Genomic DNA, 23,975 nt, shown 5'->3' on the forward strand with positions numbered 1-23,975 from the left:
AGGTCACTCCCACCTGGGATTTCTCCCAGGGTGGGCGGCCGTCTACTTCTGTTCCGAGACCCTTGGGTCTTGGCAATAGAGGATGCCTGGGTCAAGGAGATTGTGATCGAGTTCAACGCCATGCCAGGAACACGATTTCTCAGGTCCCGCCCCCCGCATCCATCTCTGCTTCCCTGTTTCCTTTAGGCCATTGCCTCCCTTCTGCGCTCAGGAGTCATAGTTCCAGTCCCCCTTCAGGAAAGGTTTTCCGTTTTTTACTCCAATCTTTTCGTTGTTTCAAAAAAGGACGGCTCACTACGTCCGATCCAAGACCTCAAACAACTAAACCGACAGGTATGCGTACGGCACTTCAGAATGGAGTCCCTCAGGTCGGTAATCGCCTCGATGGAAGCCAGGGAATATCTATGTTCAGTGGACATTCAGGATGCGTATCTTCTTATCCCAATCTGCGCACCACATCAGAAGTTCCTTCGATTTGCCTTCCAGAACGCACAGTACCAGTTCACTTCTCTCCCCTTCGGGCTTGCCTCCACCCCGAGGGTTTGCACAAAGGTAATGGCGACGGTCATGGCCATTCTACGAGCCAGGGGGATTGTAATTATCCCCTACCTCGACGACCTGTTGATCAAGGGTCCCACGTTCAGGGACTGTCTCAACAGTCTCCAGATCACCCTGAACACGCTTTTTCGGTTAGGCTGGCTGATCAACACAGACAAATCCTCCCTGGTCCCATCTCAACGCGTAATCTTTCTAAGGATGCAGTTCGACACAACCCATGCCCGGGTCCTTCTCCCGAGGGAAAAGAAAAACTCTCTCCGTCAGGGCATTGACCTTCTCTCCGACTCAAGTCCACACAGTCTTCGCCTGTGCATGAGTGTCTTGGGAAAAATGGTGGCAGCTATGTAAGCAGTGCCGTTTGCCCAGTTCCATACCCGGCCTCTTCAACTGGCCCTTCTGTCGGCATGGGACAAGAACCCGTCGTCTCTAGATCGATGCATCAGGTTACCTCTTCATGTGAGAAGGTCATTAATATGGTGGACTCGCCCTTCTTCCTTCAGACCCGGGAGGTCATTCCTACCGCTTCGCTGGCAAGTGGTCACGACCGATGCCAGCCTCATCGGTTGGGGGGCAGTCTTCCTTCACCACACGGTGCAGGGCCGTTGGAGTCCCCACGAAGTCTCCCTACCGATCAATATATTGGAGATAAGGGCAATTTACCTGGCGTTGCGTCACTGGCAGGATATTCTTGCAGCGTTCCCGGTCCGCGTAAAATCGGACAACGCCACGGCTGTGGCGTACATAAACAGGGAGGAACGCGCAGCAAGTCCGTCTTGAAAGAGGTGGCAAGAGTTCTAGTTTAGGCCGAGAACACAGTTCCGGCAATCTCAGCAGTCCACATTCCGGGGATCAACAATTGGGCGGCCGACTTCCTCAGTCGGCAGGGCCTTGCCTCAGGAGAATGGGCTCTCCATCCCGAGGTTTTCCATCAGATTTGCTTACGATGGGGCACTCCGGACGTCGACCTCATGGCATCTCGGTTAAACCACAATGTTCCATCCTTTGTAGTCCGGTCCCGCGATCCCCTTGCAATCGCTCAAGACGCGCTGGTCATATCATGGTCTCAGTTCCAGCTGCCATATCTTCTTCCCCCTCTACCATTGATCCCTCGAGTCGTCAAAAACATCAAGACAGAAGGAGTACCGGTAATTCTAGTAGCCCCGGATTGGCCCAGACGAGTCTGGTACGCAGATCTAGTAAACCTGCTTGTCGACTCCCCCTGGAGACTACCAGACCGTCCGGACCTCCTCTCTCAGGAGCCTATTATTCATCAGAGTTCTCGTTCTCTGAATTTAATGGCATGGCCGTTGAGGCCGCAGTCTTGAGGAAGGCGGGTTTTGCAGACAATGTCATCCAGACCCTAATTAGTGCCAGAAAACCTGCAACCTCGCGCATATACCACAGAACCCGGAGAGCCTTTTTTCGTCACTGCGAGAAAGATCTGCTAGCTCCCATGTCCTTTTCGTTACCGGTCATTTTGGCCTTTCTTCAGTCTGGTCTGGAAGCGGGACTCTCTCTAAGCACTCTCAAAGGCCAAGTTTCGGCCTTGTCCATTCTATTCCAACGTAACTTGGCTTCCCGTCCTCAGGTCAAGACATTTCTACAAGGGGTGGCTCACCTGGCGCCGCCTTATCGCCCCCCAATGGATCCATGGAACCTTAATATGGTCCTAAGCGTCCTCCAACAGCCCCCGTTTGAACCCATTCAGGACATCTCAGCCTCTCTTCTCTCCTGGAAGGTGGCTTTTCTGGTGGCCGTTACCTCTATTTTATCTCGCAGAGCTCGCAGCCCCTCATGTCGGTCACCCTTTCTGGTCTTCCATGAAGACAAGGTAGTGCTCAGGCCTGTGCCTTCCTTTTTGCCGAAAGTAGTCTCCTCTTTCCACATCAATGAGGACATTGTTTTGCCTTCCTTCTGTCCAGCCCCAGTGCACCCATGGGAGAAATCCCTGCACAAACTGGATCTGGTCAGATCCTTACATGTGTACCTCTCTAGAACGGCCTCCCTCCGACGTTCGGACGCCCTGTTTGTCATCCCTGAAGGGCGTCGCAGGGGCCTTCCTGCTTCAAGTCAGCCATCGCCCGTTGGATACATTCGACCATTTTGGAGGCATATCGCATCTCTGACAAACCTCCCCCTCCGGGGGTAAGGGCTCACTCCACCCGGGCGGTGGGGGCCTCTTGGGCTGTTCGCCATCAGGCTTCAGCTTCTCAGATCTGTAAGGCCGCAACCTGGTCTTCACTCCACACCTTTTCAAGGTTTTACAAAGTCCACACTTATTCCTCGGCTGATGCCAGTCTTGGACGGAAGGATCTGCAGGCGGCGGTTGCCAGCAGTCTGACCTAATCTGTGGCTATCTTGTTCTCCTACCCTAGGGACTGCTTTTGGACGTCCCATTGTCCTGTGTCCCCCAATGAAGCGATAAAGAAAGAGGGATTTTTGGTACTCATCGTAAAATCTTTCTTGGAGCCTTCATTGGGGGACACAGCACCCTCCCTGATTTTGGGCATATGTCCAGTTGGCCCTGTTGGGCATCTAATTTAGTTTTCATGGTTGTGCCCCGTTGGGCATTGCATAGCTAATTATTTTGTGTTCCTCCTACTGCTTTAGCCACTAACTGGTGAGCTTGGTGCCTGTAGGCGGGTGTATACTGCCGAGGAGGAGCTATTTTCTTTTTTTGCCTAATGTCGACCTCCTAGCGACAACAGCATACACCCCATGGTCCATTGTCCTGTGTCCCCCAATGAAGGCTCCAAGAAAGAGATTTTACGGTGAGTACCAAAATCCCTCTTTATATAAAACAAGAGAAAAACAGCGGCGTGAAAAAAACGCAGTAAAAACACATATAACAAAAATGCAATGAAAAATCACAAGTAATCTAATTTACCTAATAGATGTAGAAAGTCTGCTACATCACAAACTCCTAGTGGGAACGTAGCCTTAAAGAGGTCATCCACTACTTTTCCATTGACCTATCCTAGTAATGGACAACCCCTTTAAACCATTAATGGTTCTAATAGCATGGACTGAAGATCTCCACCTTACACAGTATAGATCCTAAGAGTATAACCTGCAGTGCAGGATATTGTGAGCTGCTGAATACATTGACTGCTGACTTGTTGCAATGGGCGGAAATATATACAACCACAAAGTAAAAAATACAAAGGTGTAGTGCTGGAATATATAGCAGTGAGACGGCACGACTTTCCAAGTATGAACTAATAATCCTTATACTTAATGAAAGCGGACACTGACATAGTAAGACCCTTTACAGTTACCCTCAGGTACATGAATCTTAGGCATCCTGGGGTCCGGACACGATGCACCACAATCCCACAGGACGTCCCCCCCCCCCCCCACACACACACACAACCACTATTTCCAATGTAATTTATGTATTTTTTAATTCCTTATCCTTTCCTTCCATTTCTGGTCTTATGTCCTTACCCCAACATGCTTGTTATTTTACTGCTAATCAGTAGTACATGCCCGATTTCAATATAAATGAATTTGTAGTCACCGAAATCCACGTATAACTTTCAAGAACCAAAACGTTAGGGCTTGTACAGTGTCCTATGTCTTATAAATTGGGTTTTGTATACAATTTTCTCTGTAGTTTAAGTTACATCTTTCTGCTCCAGGTATACAGAACGTTACACAGAGATAAATCACGGTTTAATGAGAGGATCTCAACTATCAAGACCATTAGAGAGAACATAGGTTAGTAGGCCTCACCTTCAAATTTATTTAAAGGGGTTGTCCATGCTTGGGGGCTCAAGTCTGCAGTCACTATGTTATGCTATGTGACTGCAGAATTGAAAATACAGCACATAATGTGCGCGCTGTGAGGATTCTCCAGGAGCGGGCGGTCATGTGAATGCAAGTATGCGGTTTGCATACCGGCCACATTCTGACTAGACGTGTTCTGCCTCACTTAATTGAATGAGGCCACGCATGTCTAGTTGGCACGTGACTGCATGTATGCAAATTACATATTTGACGTCACATGACTGCCCACTCCTGGCATCGGCACCAGAGAATCCTGACAGTGTGCAGTGTACGTGCTGTTAGGATTTACAAGTCTGCAGTCACGTAGTGTGACTTCAGAAATTAACCCCAATCCTGGACAATCCCTTTAAGTGTTGTAGATTACTTTAACATTGTTGATGTTAAGAGTTGGCCATATATGTAGGATCGATGGAGGTCTAACTCTCGGCACCCCTGTGATCAGTTGTTACCACCTCCTTGGGCTCGGTCATCACTAGGAGATTGGTGGGGGATCTGATACCAGTTAACCTACTGATCCATTGTTATCAGGGCCGGATATAAGCCGTGCACTCCTCCACAGCTTCGTACACTGTTTATTGGCGGCTCCCAGATCTGAAAATCCACTCCTGTTTTCTTCACTAGGAACTTGTCCTCAGTCCCCAGCAGCCGCCGCAACGTTGTACGGAGCTGGAGCATTAACATACGGCCTTGATGACATCTAATCGGTGGGATGACCTGGTGTCACGTCCCCACCAGTCTTAGGGCTCATTCACACGTCAGTTTTTCTTGTACAAGTTCTGTCCGTGTTTTCCACTGATAGACTATACTATGTATGAGCTCTATGGGGCTGTTCACATGTCCTTGCCTTTTTATGGACCTAGAGACATGTCCGATTTTGATCTGAGTCTCGATCGGTCTCGCCAATCCAAGTCTATGGGTCCATGAGAAAATTGGACAGCACTTGAGTGCCATCCGTGTGCAGTCTGTTTTACACAGACTGATATGAGATGGTTGAGAAATCTTGATTATTTACTTATGACAAAAACTGATGAAGCCTCGACCAAACTCTGATGACACTGAGCGAAAACACTGATGAAGCTCAGACCCTTTTTAGCGTAGAAGAAAATCCCTGACTTGTGAATTAGGCCTTACAGTGACATCTTATCCTAATGATGGCTCATCAATATAAGTGGAGCGGACAACCCATTTAATCTATAAAGGGCTTCTTCAGCCTCAATAATGTTTTTACAAAGAGCTGACTGACCGTGGTAAAATAAACCAAAAGGCTTCAAGGCAACCAGTAATGTCCAGAAATGCCAGTCACCTGCTGGTACAGGTTTAATCTGCAGGAAAATGGTGTTAAAAACCTGCCTGCCTTATTGGAGCAGCGGCTACTGGGAGAAAAGGAGCTTATATCCTCCCTGCAGCTGCGCACTTCCAGTCATTGGGGCAATGCGTCCTGTGAGTGCCGCTGTAATGACTACGTTGATTGACAACCTGCTATGCAGCAATCTGGGACCATGGCACCCATATTCTCCAAATGAACATCCCACCTATGATAAAAAATAGAAAAGTTGTATATCGGCTCACCAACTGTTGAAAAACGCCTTGAATCGAGGTGCGGTGCATGGAGGCTCCATACAGACTTCAGGGTGTAAATATAGCAGCAAAATAGAAAAATCCAGCATCCGCAGGAAATAAAATAGCATTTAATATACTTACTTTATTAGCAACATAGTAAAAGAAAAATTAAAAATCAAAACAAAGAAAATAAAAGGACACTGGTCTACGCGTTTCGAGCATAACAGCTTAGTGAGGAGTAAGAGTGGTTATGCTCGAAACGCGTAGATCCGTGTCCATTTTGTTTTGTTTTGATTTTATTTTTTATTTTTTTACTATGTTGCTAATAAAATAATGTTTTAATATACTTACCTCATTTCCTGCAGATGCAATATTTCCTCTATTTTCATCCCACCTATGATGCCCTCACCAGTCAGACATTAATGGCAGAGCCTGCTGAAATGCTAGAGATGCTTAAGCGAGCACCAGCCCTTCACCCGTATGATGTGGTATATCCGTTGTCACTGTTGCTTGTCTTATTTTTCCTGCAGAGAATCCGGATAGCTCAGGGAGCACCGGTGAGTAATTTGTGCCTACATTACATTTATATTTGTTTGACTTTTTCTGTCTTTTTGTCAATGATAACTTATGAGTTTAATTATTTTCTTTTGCTCCACAAGTGGAATCCAAACAAGTTAAGGATAAACAAGGTAAGAAATTGGGATACAGCAATTGTTTTGGGTGTTGCATTTTATTTGTCTTTTCTACATTTTGTGTATTTTTTTATTTTAAGAAACGCAAAAAGGTCTACCCGCTGCTGTTTTACCGAGCCATGTACCATTCCTTCTTATTGGTGGAGGTACGGCTTCATTTGCTGCAGCGAGATCCATACGTGCTAGAGATCCCGGGGCAAAGGTGAGCGAGCGTGGTAAAGGGGGAATGGCTTCTGGATTATGGTCTGTGCAATTTTATTATTAAATGATTATATATTTTAGGTTCTGATTGTGTCAGATGAGTTAGACCCTCCTTACATGCGACCTCCTCTTTCCAAAGAACTCTGGTTTTCAGATGACCCCGATGTTACAGAAACTCTGCGCTTTAAGCAGTGGAACGGCAAAGAAAGGAGGTAAGAGGAATAATAGAGCTTATGTATATAGGATAAATGTGTGAGATCGTACAGCACTAAAGGATTTCTATCTTCTGCTCAGTATCTTTTTCCAGCCACCGTCCTTCTACGTGGCTCCAGAGGAATTGATGTCTGCGGAGCATGGAGGGGTTTCAGTTGTTACTGGGAAAAAGGTAAGATCAATATCTTTTTGGAAAAGAATGCAAAAATACTAATAATCAACTTGGTTATATTAAAGGTGTGTTAAACTTTATTTTAACGGATAGAAAAATAAACAAAAGTGATACTCTTCTAGGTTATCCCCGCTGTTCACTTCTTGACGTTTTTGAGGGTCTTTTTTTATCCTTAAATGGGTGATAATCAAGAATACAGTCATGGCCGAAAGTGTTGGTACCCTTGAAATTGTTCCTGAAAATAAAGTGTTCCTCCCAAAAAATTATTGCAATTACGCTTGTTTTTCTTTTCCTTTGTGTGTATTGGAACAACACAAGAAAACAGAAAAAAATTGGACATCATTTCACACACAACCCCAAAAATGGTCCTGACAAAATTGTTGGCACCTTTCCAAAATTGTGAATAAATAACTTTATTTCAAGCATGTGATGCTTGTTCACACTCACCTGTGGCAAGTAACTGGTGTGTGCAATAAGAAAATCAAATCCCACCTGAAACCAGATAAAAAAGGGATATGTTGCCTCAATCTTTGCATTGTGTGTCTGTGTGTGCGCCACACTAAGCATGGAGAACAGAAAGAGGAGAAGAGAACTGTCTGAGGACTTACGAACCAAAAGTGTTTGAATAATATCAACAATCTCAAGGTTCCTTCATCAAGGTGGCCGTGTCCACCGAAACGCGTTGTGTGTATTAATAAATCAGTCCTTTTAATATTTTTGCCCTGTTATTGGCGCTCTGGTACCGCTATTCACATTCACTGATTGACCATATAGTGCCAAGCACTGAGCTACCGTGCTGCCCAATAATTTTTTGGGAAAAATACTTCATTTTCTCTAACCATTTGAAGGGTGCTGACCCTTTGGCCATGACTGTATGTGAAATTAATTGCATTGCAATTAAAGAAGATTTGTGTTTCCTTTGATTTTTGCTGTGTAGGTAGTTCACCTAGATGTCCGGGAGAACAAGGTGAAACTGAATGACGGAACCCAAATCTCATATGAAAAGTGCTTGATCGCTACAGGTAATGTTTATGGAGCTCATCTCCGAGAAGAATTTTAGTTTTTTTAATGCTTCATTACAAGAAAAGAGGTTGTCAGTTTAGAAAATAAGGACATGATACTCCATGCATTGAAACGTGCTGATAAAAATATGATAGATATCTGTCATATTTTTATTATGGCAAGGGTGACTGGGTCACAACCAGCGATATGTAACCATTGTGGCGCTCATTGTCCCTTCTGCAGTGCAGTCGTAATGTGCTGATGGGCTGCCATCTCTGTAATTCCATGAAGCAGTCAGCGTCTGTGCTTCATAGGAGATTGTTATTACTACTAATCACTGTAGGATGCTGCAACCTGACAGCAGGTCCAAGTCCTCTACTGAGAATAAAAAATATGTGAAATTTTAATAAATTAAATAAAAAGTTTGATTCATTCACTTTTTTCCAATTTAAAAGTATATACGTATTGGTATAGCCATGTCTATGAAAACCTAAAATAAGTGGGATAAAGAAAAAATAAACCCAGAATTGTTGTATTTCTTTCACTGCACTTTCCTTCAAAAAATAGAATAATAAGCTATAAAAATGAAAATTATCAATAAAAACAGCTCACCGCACAAAAAAAAAGCCCTAACCGCAGCTCAATGTCAGGACCTCAGAAAATGGTGACGAGAAGCAAATTTTTCTGTTTTACAAAGTTCTGAAACTTTGATCAGATGGATTATGGCAAAACTAAAATAAGCGTTGTGATGCCAGGATCTAGTTTTGTACTGCAACAATGGCCGAAATATAATGAAACCCAAAGAATGGTGCAAGTGAATTATTTTCTCCATTGTACCAAACTTGGATTTTTTTTTTCTTGGCTTTTAGCACAACTTGGGGTAACGTGAATTTTGTCTTTCAAAACTACGGCACGTCCTGCAATAAACAAGCCCTGGTTCAACTATGTTGACCAAAAAATGAAACCATCCCTTGTGAAAGGCTTAGAGAGGGGAATCTGGACTTTCAAACAAGACCTGGATTGCGGCTCTGACTTGAGATCGTCCTGTTGGAATTGCATTTTGGCGTGAGCGCTGCTGACACATCTCAGGCTGGTTGTAAAGATGAGATCCAGCATTAGTAGCCAGGACGGATCTCATACATTGTCACAACAGTTTGTAGCCTACCTGCACCCATTTTCAAAGGGTGCCTACCTATGTCTCAGCTAAACCGCAGATTGTCTCTACCACATGGTGCAAATCATGAAGGACAGGGTTTTTTTTGGCACATTTAGCTTGATAAATCTCCCCCATTGTCCTTCTCTTTTCCCCTTCCAGGAGGAACGCCTCGTAACCTTCCTGCCATAGAGCGGGCTAGTGAGGAGGTGAAGAAGAGGACCACACTGTTCAGACGGGTATGCTCCTCACATGGAAGGCTTCTTTCCTGCTAGTTTCTACCATTTTCTGAGAAACGTGTTTCTATAGGTATCTGACTTCCGCTCCCTGGAGCGCCTCTCCTCCTCGGTGGGCTCCATTACCATCATAGGTGGTGGATTCCTTGGAAGTGAATTGGCTTGTGCCCTGGGAAGAAGAGGTAAGTTTTAACTTTTTTTTACATTTTTTTTCTTGCAGACTTTTCAGATGAAAGTATGACTTTAAGATATTGGATATCTTGTAAAACATTTTTTAACAGCACAGAGGTCAAATCTTGAAGTTATCCAGATGTTTCCTGAAAGTGGAAATATGGGGAAGGTTCTCCCCGAGTATCTAAGTCACTGGACTACGGATAAAGTGACCAGAGGTGGGTTTGGCATCTTTGTCCTATAGGTCTAGTGGGCCGTTTATTACACATTGTACTTTTCTCTATCTTGTCTCTTTTTGTCTTTCATGTCCTGTCTAGAGGGCGTTAATGTAATATCTGATGCTGTCGTCAAGTCTGTCAGCTACAAAAGTGGGAAGCTTCATATTTCCCTAAAGGATGGAAGACAGGTAATGTAACACACGGTTAAGTATCAGGTTTTAAAATGTTTTCATTTTATTTATTTATTTTTTTGTTACCCCAGCTTCATGTTGGTGTTGCTTATATTGAAGATGATCTACAATATAATTCACTTAAGAAGTCTTGTAAATCTGTAACTATTGCTCGCCTGTCACACTTCTGCACATGGTAGGACGCCATTCACTGTGTGAACGTCAGACCAATATTCCTATCAAATGCTGACCTAGAATGGTGGGCGAAGAAGCTTCCAGAGTCAATGGACTCTTGCCTAAACTCATAGGCCCCGAGCAAGTGGGGATTGTGCCCGAAGAGAAGGTGGACATAACGCCACCCAACTAATCCTTACCATGTACTTTGCCAAACCATCAAAATACCACCTTTGTTTTTTGGCACTGATTCAAAATGCATTTGACAGTTAATTGTCTGTTCTTAGAAGCAGCGGCCCTTCTCCTCGTCTTCTGACTCTTATCTATTGACTATTACAGCAGATGTCTCCTTTAAATGCTCAGATAAAACGTTCAACCTCCCACGTCTTCTGTATATCCTGATGGTCCCTATATACCTTCCCAAGGAATTCTTTTATAGCATAACGCGCCTTTTCCATAGAACTCGAAAGACTAGAGCGGCTGGAAGGATACAAAACAGAATATCTTCTTAAAATCCGGGCGCTCGCCCAATCTGATCAGCCTTCCTGAATGTCGTATCTTCTCCCCTTCCGTCAGCATTTAGGGCCGGTTTACAGTAATCGGGTTTACAGTGTCGAACCACTGTCGATCAGCAGTTGCTTCTCAGGAAGCCCCGGCTTCAGGTGTGCACTGAACTGTCTGACATTGTTCTCGGAAGCACGACGTGTTTACACAGGATGATGTGCTGCCGAAAACAGTGATCTATTGTGCTGCAAACTAGTAGATCCCTTCACACAATAAACGTACCTTCTGCTCGTTCACCATGCTATCAGCAGTCTGTTTACAATTATCGGTAAATGAGCGCGCCTAGAAACATTTATTCATGATAATCCTGTAGTTCACACCACTCTTCTTTTCTCCCACCCTCAACTTTTTCTTAGTTGCTCTCCCTCCTTTGAACTGTATAACTATGTTCCTTAACCCCCGAGGGTGGTTTGCACGTTAATGACCGGGCCAATTTTTACAATTCTGACCACTGTCACTTTATGAGGTAATTACTCTGGAACGCTTCAACGGATCCCGCTGATTCTGAGATTGCTTTTTCGTGACATATTGTACTTCATGATTGTGGTAAAATTTCTTCGATATCACATGCGTTTATTTGTGAAAAAAACGGAAATTTGGCGAAAATTTTACAATTTTCAAAATTTGAATTTTTACGCCCTTAAATCAGAGAGATATGTCACACAAAATAGTTAATAAATAACATTTCCCACATGTCTACTTTACATCAGCACAATTTTGAAACCAACATTTTTTTTGTTAGGGAGCTATAAGGGTTAAAAGTTGACCAGCGATTTCTCATTTTTCCAACAAAATTTACAAAAACATTTTTCTAGGGACCACATCACATTTGAAGTCACTTTGAGAGGTCTTTATGACAGAAAATACCCAAAAGTGACACCATTCTAAAAACTGCACCCCTCAAGGTGCTCAAAACCGCATTCAAAACGTTTATTAACCCTTCAGGTGCTTCACAGGAACTTTTGGAATGTGGAAGAAAAAAATGAACATTTAACTTTTTTCACAAAAATGTTACTTTAGACCCAATTTTTTTTATTTTCGCAGGGGTAACAGGAAAAAATAGACCCCAAAATTTGTTGTGCAATTTCTCCTGGGCACGCAGATACCCCATATGTGGGGAAAAACCACTGTTTGGGCGCACGGCAGAGCTTGGAAGGGAAGGAGCGCCATTTGAATTTTCGATTGTAAAATTTGCTTGAATAATTAGCGGACGCCATGTTGCGTTTGGAGAGCCCCTGATGTGCCTAAACAGTGGAAACCCCCCACAAGTTACCCCATTTTGGAAAGTAGACCCCCCTGGGAACTTATCTAGATGGGTGGTGAGCATTTTGAACCCCCAGGTGCTTCACAAATTAATCCGTAAAAATTAAAACATTTTTTTTTTTTCCAGTTTTTCATTTTTACGAATCAATTTGTGAAGCACCTGGGGGTTCCAAGTGCTCACTATGCATCTAGATAGGTGCCTTGGGGGGTCTAGTTTCCAAAATGGGGTCACTTGTGGGGGAGCTCCAATGTTTAGGCACACAGGGGCTCTCCAAACACGACATGGTGTCCGCTAACAATTTGAGCCGATTTTCCATTCAATTTGTTAGCGGACACCATGTCGCGTTTGGAGAGCCCCTGTGTGCCTAAACATTGGAAACCCCCCACAAGTGACCCCATTTTGGAAACTAGACCCCTCAAGGATTTTATCAAGGGGTATAGTGAACATTTTGAACCCAGAGGTACGACAGAGAATTTGATAACATTAGGTCATCATATTGAATAAGTTGTCATTAGTCTTGAGCGCAAGTGCTCGCTATTTGAGTTTGCATCGGGTACTCAGGTATGCACCATGTACTGCGTCTGCTCGAGTGACATGCTCGAGTCCCCACCCGCAAGTTTCACGGTTATTAGACACCCAAAAAAAAACATGCAGGGATCGCTCGTGCATGGCAGGCAATCCCCGCAAAGTTTTTTTGGCCGCGAAGCATATGGGGCGGAGACTCGAGCATGTCACTCAAATACCCACAATACTCAATGCATACCCGAGCACCCGATGCAAACTCAAGTAGCGAGCACTTGCGCTCAACACTAGTCGCCATATCGTCATCTTTTTTTCTTACTTTTGAAAAAAATCCCAACCCCAGCCCTAGCCCAACCCTAACCCGAGAGTTTATTTTTTACGCCGTTCCTCGTGCGGTATAAGTGATTAGACGACTTTATTCTTCGGGTCGGTGCGACTACAGCGATACCAGAATCATATGGGGTTTTTATGATTGACAGCTGTCACACACTAAAAGACGCATTTTTTGTAAAATCTAGTTTTTGCATCGCCATATTTTGAGAGCTATAATTTTTCCATATTTTGGCAGACAGTCATGTGACGGCTTGTTTTTTGCGGGATGAGTTGACGTTGTTATTGGTGCAATTTTCAGGCATGTGACATTTTTTTTATCTCTTTCTATTCCGATTTTTGGGAGGCAGAATAAACAAAAACCAACAATTCAGGAATTGTTTTTTTTTTTTTATTCTGTTCCACATGTGGTAAAATTGATGAGGTAGCTTTATTCTTCGGGTCAGTACGTTTACAGCGGTACCACATTTATATAGTTTTTCTATGTTTTGGCGCTTTTACACAATAAAAGCTATTTTATAGAAAAAATTATTTTTTTGCATTGCTTTATTCTGAGAGCTATAACTTTTTGATTATTTGAATGATGGAGCTGTATGGCGGCTTGTTTTTTGTGGGACAAAATGACGTTTTCAGCGGTACCATTTTTATTTATATTCGTCTTTTTGATCGCGTGTTATTCCATTTTTTGTTTGGCGGTATGATGATAAAGCATTGTTTTTTGCTTTTTTTTTTTTTTTTTTTTACAGTGTTCACTGAAGGGGTTAACTAGTGGGACCGTTTTATAGGTCAGGTCGTTCTGGATGCGGCGATACCAAATATGTGTACTTTTATTGTTTGCTTTTTTTTCATAATAATATTTATTGATGGGTACATTATATTTTTATTTTTGGTGGATTATTTTTTTTATTTTTTTTTTTTTTTTTCACTTTCTGGGAGTTTTTTTTACTTTTTTACTTTGTCCCACTCTGGGACTTTAACTTTTTTATTCTGATCGCCTGCACAGCATAGGGATGGTGCACCATCCCTGTGCTATGCAGGCAGTCGGCGCCGCACAGTGATCACATTGTGTGGTCGTGCACTGCGCATGACAAAACAATGTTCCTGCTGCCTGGTGACCCGGATGTTGTCGTCATGACGACATCGGGTCGTCATGGCAACACCCGGGAAGCCGCGGCAGACAGCGCTGGAGGCCGGAAGAGGTGGTGAGTATACCGATCACCTCCCCTTGTCACCGCAATGTTGCGATCGACTTCGATCGCAGCATTGCGGGGGTTAATGTGCCGGGAGCGGTGTGCGGGACCGCTCCCTGCACATTGTCTCAGCTGACACCCGGCGGCGATCGCGCCCGCACAGCCTGTGTGCGCGCGTGATCGCGATGACGTACTAATACAGGTCAGGCTCTTAAAGCCCAGGGCACTGACGCGTATTAATACGTCATGGGCTGTAAAGGGATATGCTCATCTCCAAGATCCTATCCCAATATGTAGTAGGAATAATAATAATAATAATATTAGCAAATGCCTCCAATTAGAAATGTAGTATAGTATTTTTGATTCGCTATACCACTTACCTCATGTGCAGACAATACAGGACCTTAGGTATCCATGGTTACTAGCACTAGTTAACTGTCACTTTATCAGTGGATGTAACCATAGAAACCTAAGGTCCTGTAATGCCTGCACATGAGGAAAGAGACATAGCGAATCAAAAATACTATGCTACATTTCTAATTGGAGGTATTTGCTAATATTATTGTTTATTATTATTACACCTACTACATATTGGGAAAGTATCTTAAAGATGGGAATACCCCTTTAAGAATGTATCTCAATCTTACTAGTTGGGCCTGTGAGACAAAATTACCTTTACAATATCTGTTAGTGTCATCACTGTCTGGTGATGCTTTCTTTTTGCCGTTTCATTAAAAATAAATTTTCTGAAAAAAAATAACAATAATTAGTCTCTTTTAAGCGAAGGCTGCACAAAAGTTTGTAAGTCTTTAAATACAAAAGTTCCTATCAATGAAGCAGGGACGATCAGCGGGCACTGGGCACCGCCTTGTCAACTGGCGTTTTATTTATGATTCAACAGCCCCAGACCCAAGGAAGGACACTGACAGCCCTGCATCTCGTACACCCGTTATGAGGACCTAATGTTAGTCCAGATATGTAAAATATTGACACTCATGTAATATAATAACCGCTGTCATAATAAGTGAAAATATATAAAAATAAAAAAGGAGCAAAAAAAACCACACCAGCTGACACTGTCTAGCTTTTGACTTAACGCTCAAAACCCGTCCCTAGGGTTACAAAAGCCGAACAGAGGCCAAAAGCCTGTCCTTCTGGCATCTCTGTGGCTGGTATATGTCAGTATACTACAAAAAAGTATGGATTAGACCAGGGGTGGGCAATTAATTTTCCCGAGTGGGCCACATGACCACATGAGAGATTGTGACTGTTGTGGAGGCCGAACCAATAGGCTGAAATTAATTCTGCTCAATATTAAGATTAACTTAATTATAATTTTATATTAATTGTATTACTTAATATTGAGCAGAATTAAGTATGCTGACATCCCCCTATATACAGTATGAGACCCCACGTAGCTCACTATATTATGCGGCGTGATCCCCCGCGTAGGCCCCTAGGTGCAGCGTGATCCCCCGCGTAGGCCCCTAGGTGCGGCGTGATCCCCCGCGTGGGCCCCTAGGTGCGGCGTGATCCCCCGCGTGGGCCCCTAGGTGCGGCGTGAGCCCCCGCTTGGGCCCCTAGGTGCGGCGTGAGCCCCCGCTTGGGCCCCTAGGTGCGGCGTGAGCCCCCGCTTGGGCCCCTAGGTGCGGCGTGAGCCCCCGCTTGGGCCCCTAGGTGCGGCGTGAGCCCCCGCTTGGGCCCCTAGGTGCGGCGTGAGCCCCCGCGTAGTTCCCCTAGGTGCGGCGTGAGCCCCCGCGTAGGCCCCTAGGTGCGGCGTGGGCCCCCGCGTAGGCCCCTAGGTGCGGCGTGGGCCCCCGCGTAGGCCCCTAGGTGCGGCGTGGGCCCCCGCGTAGGCCCCTAGATACATACAAATATCCCATACACTTGAAGGAAAAAAAACACCACATACTCGCCTCGCTCCTGTTCCCCGGCGCTCTGCTCCTGTCTCCTGTGAGTCTCAGCAGATGTGCAGTGAAATGACTTCATGTCTGTTGTCTCACCCGCTGATTGGTGGAAGATGGAGCCGGTGGCCTCATCCTCCACCAATGTGACTGCGGGCGGCAGCGGATGGACAGTGGGCCGGGGAGGGCACGGTGTGGCCCGTGGGCCACTGTTTCAGCCCTTCTACAACATGGTATAAATGTTATAACCCTGAAAGTCTTTGTGTGACTGATAGCAGTGTATAATCTTCTCCCCAGTCTCCATGTAATATACATCAGCCGGGGGCTGTTTCTGACGACTATGGTAAATATATTGACAAAAACATGTGATCAGTCCCTAAAGTGGGTCCGCAACTGTCAGAATCCAGCTGGTGTGAAATACAACTCCCAGCGCTCCACAGCAGCAGGCATGGTTGGAGTTGTAGTTTCACAACACCAGGAGTGATGCATGTCGCCGACTCTTCCCCCGAAATTATTTGAAACTGATTTATTCAATATGTAGTTTGTCAATTGATATAATATAATAGAAGTGTAGATTTATAGATTATTGGACCACAAGAAATAGAATTGTTCCACATATCCTACATCATGTGTAAAGCATAGTGCACGTATCGCCATTACCGGAACGAGACACCCCTTTATTTATATAGATATATACACAATATAATAACACTTTTATAGACTTTATCAGATTCATGAAGTTTTTCTCTCCTCCCCAGTTAGAAACAGATCACATTGTGGCAGCGGTTGGTCTGGAACCGAACACGGAACTGGCAAAATCCGCCGGTCTGGAGCTGGATGGGGATCTCGGAGGGTACAGGGTTAATGCGGAACTGCAGGCCCGCAACAATGTGTGGGTGGTGAGTTCCAGTTTTGTGTGACGATCGTTTTATAAATGTGAAAAGCATTTAGGCTAGTGGTTTTCTCCATTATGTGATTTTTTTTTTTTTATTTATTTATTTTTTTTATTTTTTTATTTTCCCCACAAATTAATGATATGACCGAAAAAGGTTTTTAGTTTCTTAGCCTACTTCAGGATATTCCTCATCTTTTCCATTTATAGAAATTTTGATTTATTTGGAAGTGTTCAAGACAAGGTCCAGTGCATTATTATGATTATTTATTAATATTATTAATAATTTTTATTACAATTATTTGTATTAAGATCAATAAAAAAAAAAGTTTATTGAAAATAATAAAATTAATGTTATTTATTCAGATGTTTATTTAATATTATATTATACTATGATTAACAATAATATAATTTTATTAATAAACATGATTAAAAATAGTTTATTAAAATTAATAAACATATTTTATTAAAATATTTTATTTCATTTTCATACAAAAATATAACAATCAAAAATATTTTTTATTAAAAATTAGTTAATACAAATAATATTTTTGATTATTTTATTCTTTGTATTAAAATTAAATATTGTATTTTTATTATTTAAAAACACATATTTAGACAGATCTATTACTATTTAAAAAGGTCAGCCCAGCTGTGCTGACTTCTGCATGGAGAGGTGAGGCCGGCAGGAGATGTCAGGTCTGATGCCGGGATGGGGGGCGTCCCAGCAGGTATCGGTAGACCAGGCACATTATTCGGGTGTTTTCTTCCATGCAGTTCAAAGAGCAGTAAAGTATTTTCTCATTTTGGATATTCATATATTTTTTTAAAACTTTTTTTCATGATACGAGAGGCCTAATTTTCATTGTGTTTTTTTCTTGGCGAATACATATAAAAGATCCTAGTTACTTACCGGTAACGGGATTTTACAGAGCCCATGACAGCACCACCTGAGAGAGGGCATCCGCCCACCAAGGACAGGAACCTACTGAATAAAAAGGCGGTACCTCTCCTCCGCATCAGTTTTTGTTTCAGAGCATGAGAGGGCCTCCGAAAAATAGGTTAGTACATAACTACCACCTAAACATTTCTTAATAAAACACCCTAAGAAGTGCACACCATAAGTGATAAAGGGGAGGGAATCAATAGGGTGCTGTCATGGGCTCTGTAAAATCCCGTTACCGGTAAGTAACTAGGATCTTTTCCCCTTCTCCCATGACAGCACCACCTGAGAGATTTAGAGAGATCAGACACCAGAGGGAGGGATCACCGCTTGCAACACCTTCCTCCCAAAGGACAGATCAGTAGAAGAGGAAAGGTCAAGACGGTAATGCTTGTAAAATGTAGCGGGGGATGACCAAGTTGCCGCCTTACATATGATGTCGATGGGCACATCCGCCTTCTCTGCCCATGAAGCAGCTACAGCTCTGGTGGAGTGGGCCTTCAGGTTCTCTGGAACTGGCAGATTGCTAGAAGAGTACGCTAAGCCAATGGTGTCCCTGACCCACCTAGCTATGGTCCCCCCTGTAACCTTAAGCCCTTTCCTAGCCCCCTGAAAGGAGATGAATAAGGCATCACTTTTTCTCCAGGTCTTCGTCCCCTCCAAATACTGGACCAATACCCTCTTAACATCTAAGGTGTGCAGTTTATGTTCTTCAGAATCTCTAGGGTCAGGATAGAAGGAAGGGAGAGTAATTACTTGTGTCCTATGGAATTTGGAGGCTACTTTTGGAAGATAGGCCGGGTCTGGTCTTAAGATTACTCTATCCATACACACCTGAGTGAACGGATGGTTAATTGACAGCGCGTGCAGATCACTAACCCTACGAGCTGACATTAGAGCTACCAGCATGGCTGTTTTTAAGGTGAGAATTTTCTCCGAAACTTCCTTTAAGGGCTCAAAGGGAGGCTTGGTTAGCGCTTCTAGAACCAGATTAAGGTCCCAAGGAGGGCATCCTTGGAGTAGGAATAGGTCTAGATCTACTGCAAGCTTTAATGAATCTGATGATCCACCTATTCGCTGCCAAGTCTCAATTATATAGTGCCCCCAGAGCTGATACTTGTACCTTAAGGGTACTGGTGGCTAACCCCATGCCTAAGCCTTTCTGAAGGAATTCCAGTATGACCCCAATAGGAACCCTCCCTTTGGCAGACTGACCCAAGGTAGGCAGAAATTTAGCCCAGGTTCTGCCATAGATCCTAGTCGTCACCGGCTTCTTACTCACCAGTAGAGTAGTAACTAGGCCTGGAGAAAACCCCTCCTGCGTTAGTAGTGACCTTTCAAACTCCAGGCCGTCAAATGCAGGCCCGATCTTTGGGGATGGAAGACTGGGCCCTACCTGAGGAGATCTGGGGTGTCTGGAAGAACCCATGGATCCGCTTGGGACATTCTCTTCATCCAAGTGAACCATGGTCTCTTGGGCCAAAACGGGGCAATCAATATAACCCTCGTCTGTTCTTCTCGGATTTTCCTCAGGATAGTAGGGATCAGCATTAGAGGGGGAAAGGAATAGGCCAGGGTAAAGTCCCAAGGAATTTGCAGCGCGTCCACCGCAAACAGCTTCTCCTTTGGATTCAGGGAGCAAAAGATTTTGGTTTTCCGATTGTGTTTGTTCGCAAACAGATCTATCTGAGGTTGTCCCCATCGGCCGACAATCTGCTGGAATACCGCTGGGTTCAATTCCCATTCTCCTTGTTTCAAGATGTGTCGACTTAGAAAATCGGCTTTTACTTTCTCCTCTCCTCTTATATGCAGCGCCGAGAGCGTAAATGATGACTCTCCGCAAAACGAAGGATCTGATCTGCTACTAACATCAGAGGAAGGGATCTGGTACCCCCCTGACGATTGATGTAGGCGACTGTTGTTCGGTTGTCCGACATTATCCGGATGTGATGACCCTGAAGAAAAGAACTGAACTCTACTAGCGCATTTCTGACTGCCAACAGCTCCCTCATGTTGGAGGAGAGACCTGTCTCGCTGTCCGACCAGAGGCCTTGTATTGAATGATCTCTCAGGTGAGCTCCCCAGCCTTCTGCTCTTGTGTCTATCGTAATCGTATCTGACACCTGGAAAGACCAAGGAACCCCCAGAGATAGATTTACCGGATTCATCCACCAGTCCAGCGAGTTGATTACTAAACTTAAAAGGGATATTCTTCCAGGCGACCTCTGAGACGTTTATCTGCTGTCAGGATCTCCTGCTGAAGACGTCTGGAATGGAACTGGGCCCACTGAACTGCTGGGATACAAGATGTCCTCGTACCCAGTAGAGACATTGCATTTCTCAAGGTCATGGATGGATTGCTGATTACGCGTGATATGAGGGAACTGATCTTCAGTTTCCTGTCCTCTGGCAGAAGACAAGTCTGGTTTTCCGAGTCCAAAATCAGACCCAGGAATGATTGAACCTTTTTTGGTTCCAGTCTCGATTTTTCTAAATTTAACATCCAACCCAGGCCATTTAGACTAGCCATGACTTCCGCCAGAGCCAGTGCGCAGAGTTGTTTTGATCTGCCCACGACTAAAAAATCGTCCAGGTAAGGGATGACTAGGATATCTTTCTCCCTTAGATGCGCTGTAACTTCCAGGATAATCTTTGTGAAAACCCTTGGAGCCATGGAGATGCCAAAGGGAAGAGCTGCAAACTGAAAATGCCTTATGTGCTTGCCGAACCGTACAGCTACCCTCAGAAACTGTTGGTGTGCAGGAAAGCTTGGGACGTGGTAGTAAGCGTTCTTCAAAATCGAGGACGCACATAACATTCTGGAAACAACATTTTTATGGACGATTTTATTGATTCCATTTTGAATGGCCTGTAAATCAAATGGTCGTTCAGCTTCTTCAAGTTGACAGTCGTTCTGAAGGAGCCATCCGGCTTCTTTATTGGAAGAGAGTTGAGTAAAATCCTCTCCCCTGCTCGAGTACAGGTGTTTCTACTAGAACCCCCTTCACAACCAGAGTGAGTACTTCCTGTTGCAGGGCCATCTGCTCCCTTAGGCCTCTGTGGGCTGAAATCCTGACTTTGTTTCTGGGAATGTTTTTGAACTCCAACTTCAGCCCCCTCATGATTATCCCTAAAATCCAAGCACTGGATGAGATTTCTTCCCAGGCAGGAAGGAAGTGGGACAACCTTCCTCTCACCTGGGGAGGTCCGTCACAAAGGAGCTTTCTTATTCTTGGAGGATGGACCCCCAAACATGAAGCCTCTGTTATTTGGCTTCCTGTCTCTCCAACCACTCTGGTCTCTGGGAAACTTGCTCCGATTGTATTTCCTCTTCCGAAAGGATCTCTTATATCGGGGAACAGACACAGTAGGAAACCCATGTTTCTTGTCTGCGGCCTTATCCAGGATGTCATCTAAGGCCTTCCTGAAAAGAAAGTCCCCTTCGCAAGGGATGGAGCAGAGTTTAGATTTTGATTGCACATCCCCTGGCCAGCTCTTGAGCTATAATGCCCTACGGGCTGCATTAGAAAGATTTGCTGACCTGGCAGCCAGCCTAACTGAATCTGCAAGGAATGCAGCCCCCCCCCCCCCCCCCCCTGCAAAAGAGGAAGACCCGACAGAATTTTCTCTCTAGAGACATTCCCTTTGATCTGGTCCTCTAACTGTTGAAGCCAGATCATCATAGACCTGGCGGTGCAGGTGGCTGCCACTGCCGGTTTCAGAGCCCCTGCTGAGGACTCCCGGGCCTGTTTTAGAAAAGACTCCGCCTTTTTATCAAGCGGATCTTTTAGGGTCCCCAAATCCTCAAAGGGCAGTGTGGATCTTTTCGAGGACTTTGCGATGGCCACATCAATTTTAGGGGTTTTGTCCCACTTAGCTGCATCCTCCTCTTCAAAAGGGTATCTCCGCTTAGAAGAAGAAGGCAGCTGGCCTTTCCTCTCTGTTTTTTTCCATTCCCTATCTATAAGAGTCTTGATCCTCTCGTTAACTGGGAATGTGCGTCTCCTCTTCTAATCTAAGCTTGGCATTGGCAATACCCATAGTCACTCTAATAGCCTTGACCAATCTCTCAGTATTGTCCACCGAAAAACAAGGCCTGCCCCCTCCATCTTCATCCGAAGACTCTGATGAAGACGATGAAGAGAGGTCAAAGGGGGAAGGATATTCCCTTGTGAAACGGGACTCTACTGATTCCTCTGAGTCCGAGGAAACCCGTTTCTGCTTCCTCCTCTTACGAGAGGTCAAGTTCTTTAAGGAATCCCTGACCTCCATCTGGATTAAGGTTTTTAAATCCATAGAAAAACTAGGGGACTCCTCTGCTATAGTTTTCTGGATACAACCAGAGCAAAGGTTCTTAGCGTAGGAGCTGGGAAGGCTAACTTTACATAATGCACACTCTTTATTCTTGTTCTTGGAACTACTCTTTTTTGGTTCCTAACAACCAGAAAGAAATGAAAGGAGAGAAAAGAGAAAAAACTGAGAAGAACACATTACTAAGGTGAACTTTCACGAAGATCACTCGCCACACTGCCGTTCAGACTAGGGTACCGGAGGCGGTGGTTGCCGTTCACATGAACGCTCCCATCTGGCGGAGGTGGATTCACGAGATTTCTTCTGACCGGTTCTGCCAGCACTCGTATGACCCCCACTGCTGTGGCTCTGATGATGGGAAGACTCCCGTTGCTCCGGTTGTCTCACATTTTACTTGAGCTGTTTACGCTGCTTAGGCGCCTGTGGCTGCTTCTGTTCCTCTTGCGGTGGTGACAGCGGCTCCTCACTTATGATGACGGGGATGCAGACACCGCAATCTTGACTGCCTCCCAGCCTTTTAAAGCATAAGGGGGCTCCACCTCCTTTGGGCTCCTCCCCTTCCGGCAGCAGTGTGGTCTCTCTTTTTGTCATTAAATTTAATCTTATACTAAAATATATATATATATATATATATATATATATATATATATATATATAATATAATATAATATAATATAATAATTTTTTTATATTTTTCACTAAAATAAATATACTTTTTTTTTTTTTTTTCTTCACATGCCAGCTGGCGCGCTACGCCGCAGAATCCCGCATGCGCAGACCCAGCGGCTCCCGGCGCGTTTGCAAACGGGGATGTCCCTGGAAATCGCACCCCGCGCAAGCGCAGACCCAGGCTTCCGGCGCACTTGTGCTAGGGCGCGACACGACCCTGCGCGTGCGCAGCCCGGACTTCCGGCACGCTACGTCACTGGGCGCGAATCGACCCTGCACGTGCGCAGCCCGGAAGGCCTGCCTGCCGGCGCGCCCAGCCACGGCCACCGTGCGTGCGCAGACCCAGCGCACGACCCCAGAAGGCGCCCCCCCCAAACACAGACCAAGGTACCAGCAAGATGGGGCTGGGAACAGAGGACCCATCTGCTGCTTCTTCACGGCCTCCAGGCCGCATCGATCCCGGGATCCAACTCCAGATCCCACGAATAGGTAGGCGAGGCACCACCTAGAGAGGTTCCCATCAAGGACAGGAACCAAAACTAATGCGGAAGAGAGGTACCGCCTTTTTATTCAGTAGGTCCTGTCCTTGGTGGGTGGATACCCTCTCTCAGGTTGCGCTGTCATGGGAGAAGGGGAAAAATTAGTTCCTCCTTCTGTAACAATTTGTCCGATACATAAAAATAATGTTTGTTTTTTTCAGCAGGGGCCTAGTAACAGCAATTTGAATTAACAGCGGTTTTATTATTTTATTTTGTTTTATTTTTCTTTAATTTAACATGTTGTGCCCTCCATAAGATCCTAAAAGACCTTTTTGGAGGGCATATCAACATTTAAATATTATTATTTTTTTTACATTTGAAATCTGATTTCCTCTTTAATTGGGGTTGGTATATTAGATCCAATTACAGGGTAAATGCCGCCTCCCAGCTGCATAGCAGAGCTGACTGGGGGTCTACCAAGACCCAGCGGCTCTTGCACCCTCCCTACACCGAGCAATCCCGTGATCACTGGATCCAGAGGAGGACGTGCTCTCTATTCTGTATACACAGCACTTGTTCAGGAAGGCAGAAATGGTGA

At 44.7% G+C, this 23,975-nt stretch overlaps 1 protein-coding gene across 1 annotated transcript in view; it reads left to right on the plus strand.

Moving 5' to 3' along the window:
• Positions 1-23,975, plus strand: part of AIFM1 (apoptosis inducing factor mitochondria associated 1) — a 37,527-nt gene that overhangs the window by 8,477 nt on the left and 5,075 nt on the right. The window contains exons 3-14 of the mRNA XM_073639662.1: positions 4,200-4,278; positions 6,438-6,464; positions 6,567-6,596; positions 6,680-6,801; positions 6,882-7,012; positions 7,095-7,185; positions 8,123-8,207; positions 9,503-9,579; positions 9,650-9,758; positions 9,858-9,965; positions 10,065-10,153; positions 16,842-16,982. Coding sequence (XP_073495763.1) covers positions 4,200-4,278; positions 6,438-6,464; positions 6,567-6,596; positions 6,680-6,801; positions 6,882-7,012; positions 7,095-7,185; positions 8,123-8,207; positions 9,503-9,579; positions 9,650-9,758; positions 9,858-9,965; positions 10,065-10,153; positions 16,842-16,982 — 1,089 coding nt within the window. The remainder of the gene's footprint in view (positions 1-4,199; positions 4,279-6,437; positions 6,465-6,566; positions 6,597-6,679; positions 6,802-6,881; positions 7,013-7,094; positions 7,186-8,122; positions 8,208-9,502; positions 9,580-9,649; positions 9,759-9,857; positions 9,966-10,064; positions 10,154-16,841; positions 16,983-23,975) is intronic.

Source organism: Phyllobates terribilis, unplaced genomic scaffold (genome assembly GCF_046119375.1).
Source record: "Phyllobates terribilis strain yellow unplaced genomic scaffold, ASM4611937v1 Scaffold_7__3_contigs__length_470593459, whole genome shotgun sequence".
Classification (NCBI taxonomy): domain Eukaryota; kingdom Metazoa; phylum Chordata; class Amphibia; order Anura; family Dendrobatidae; genus Phyllobates; species Phyllobates terribilis.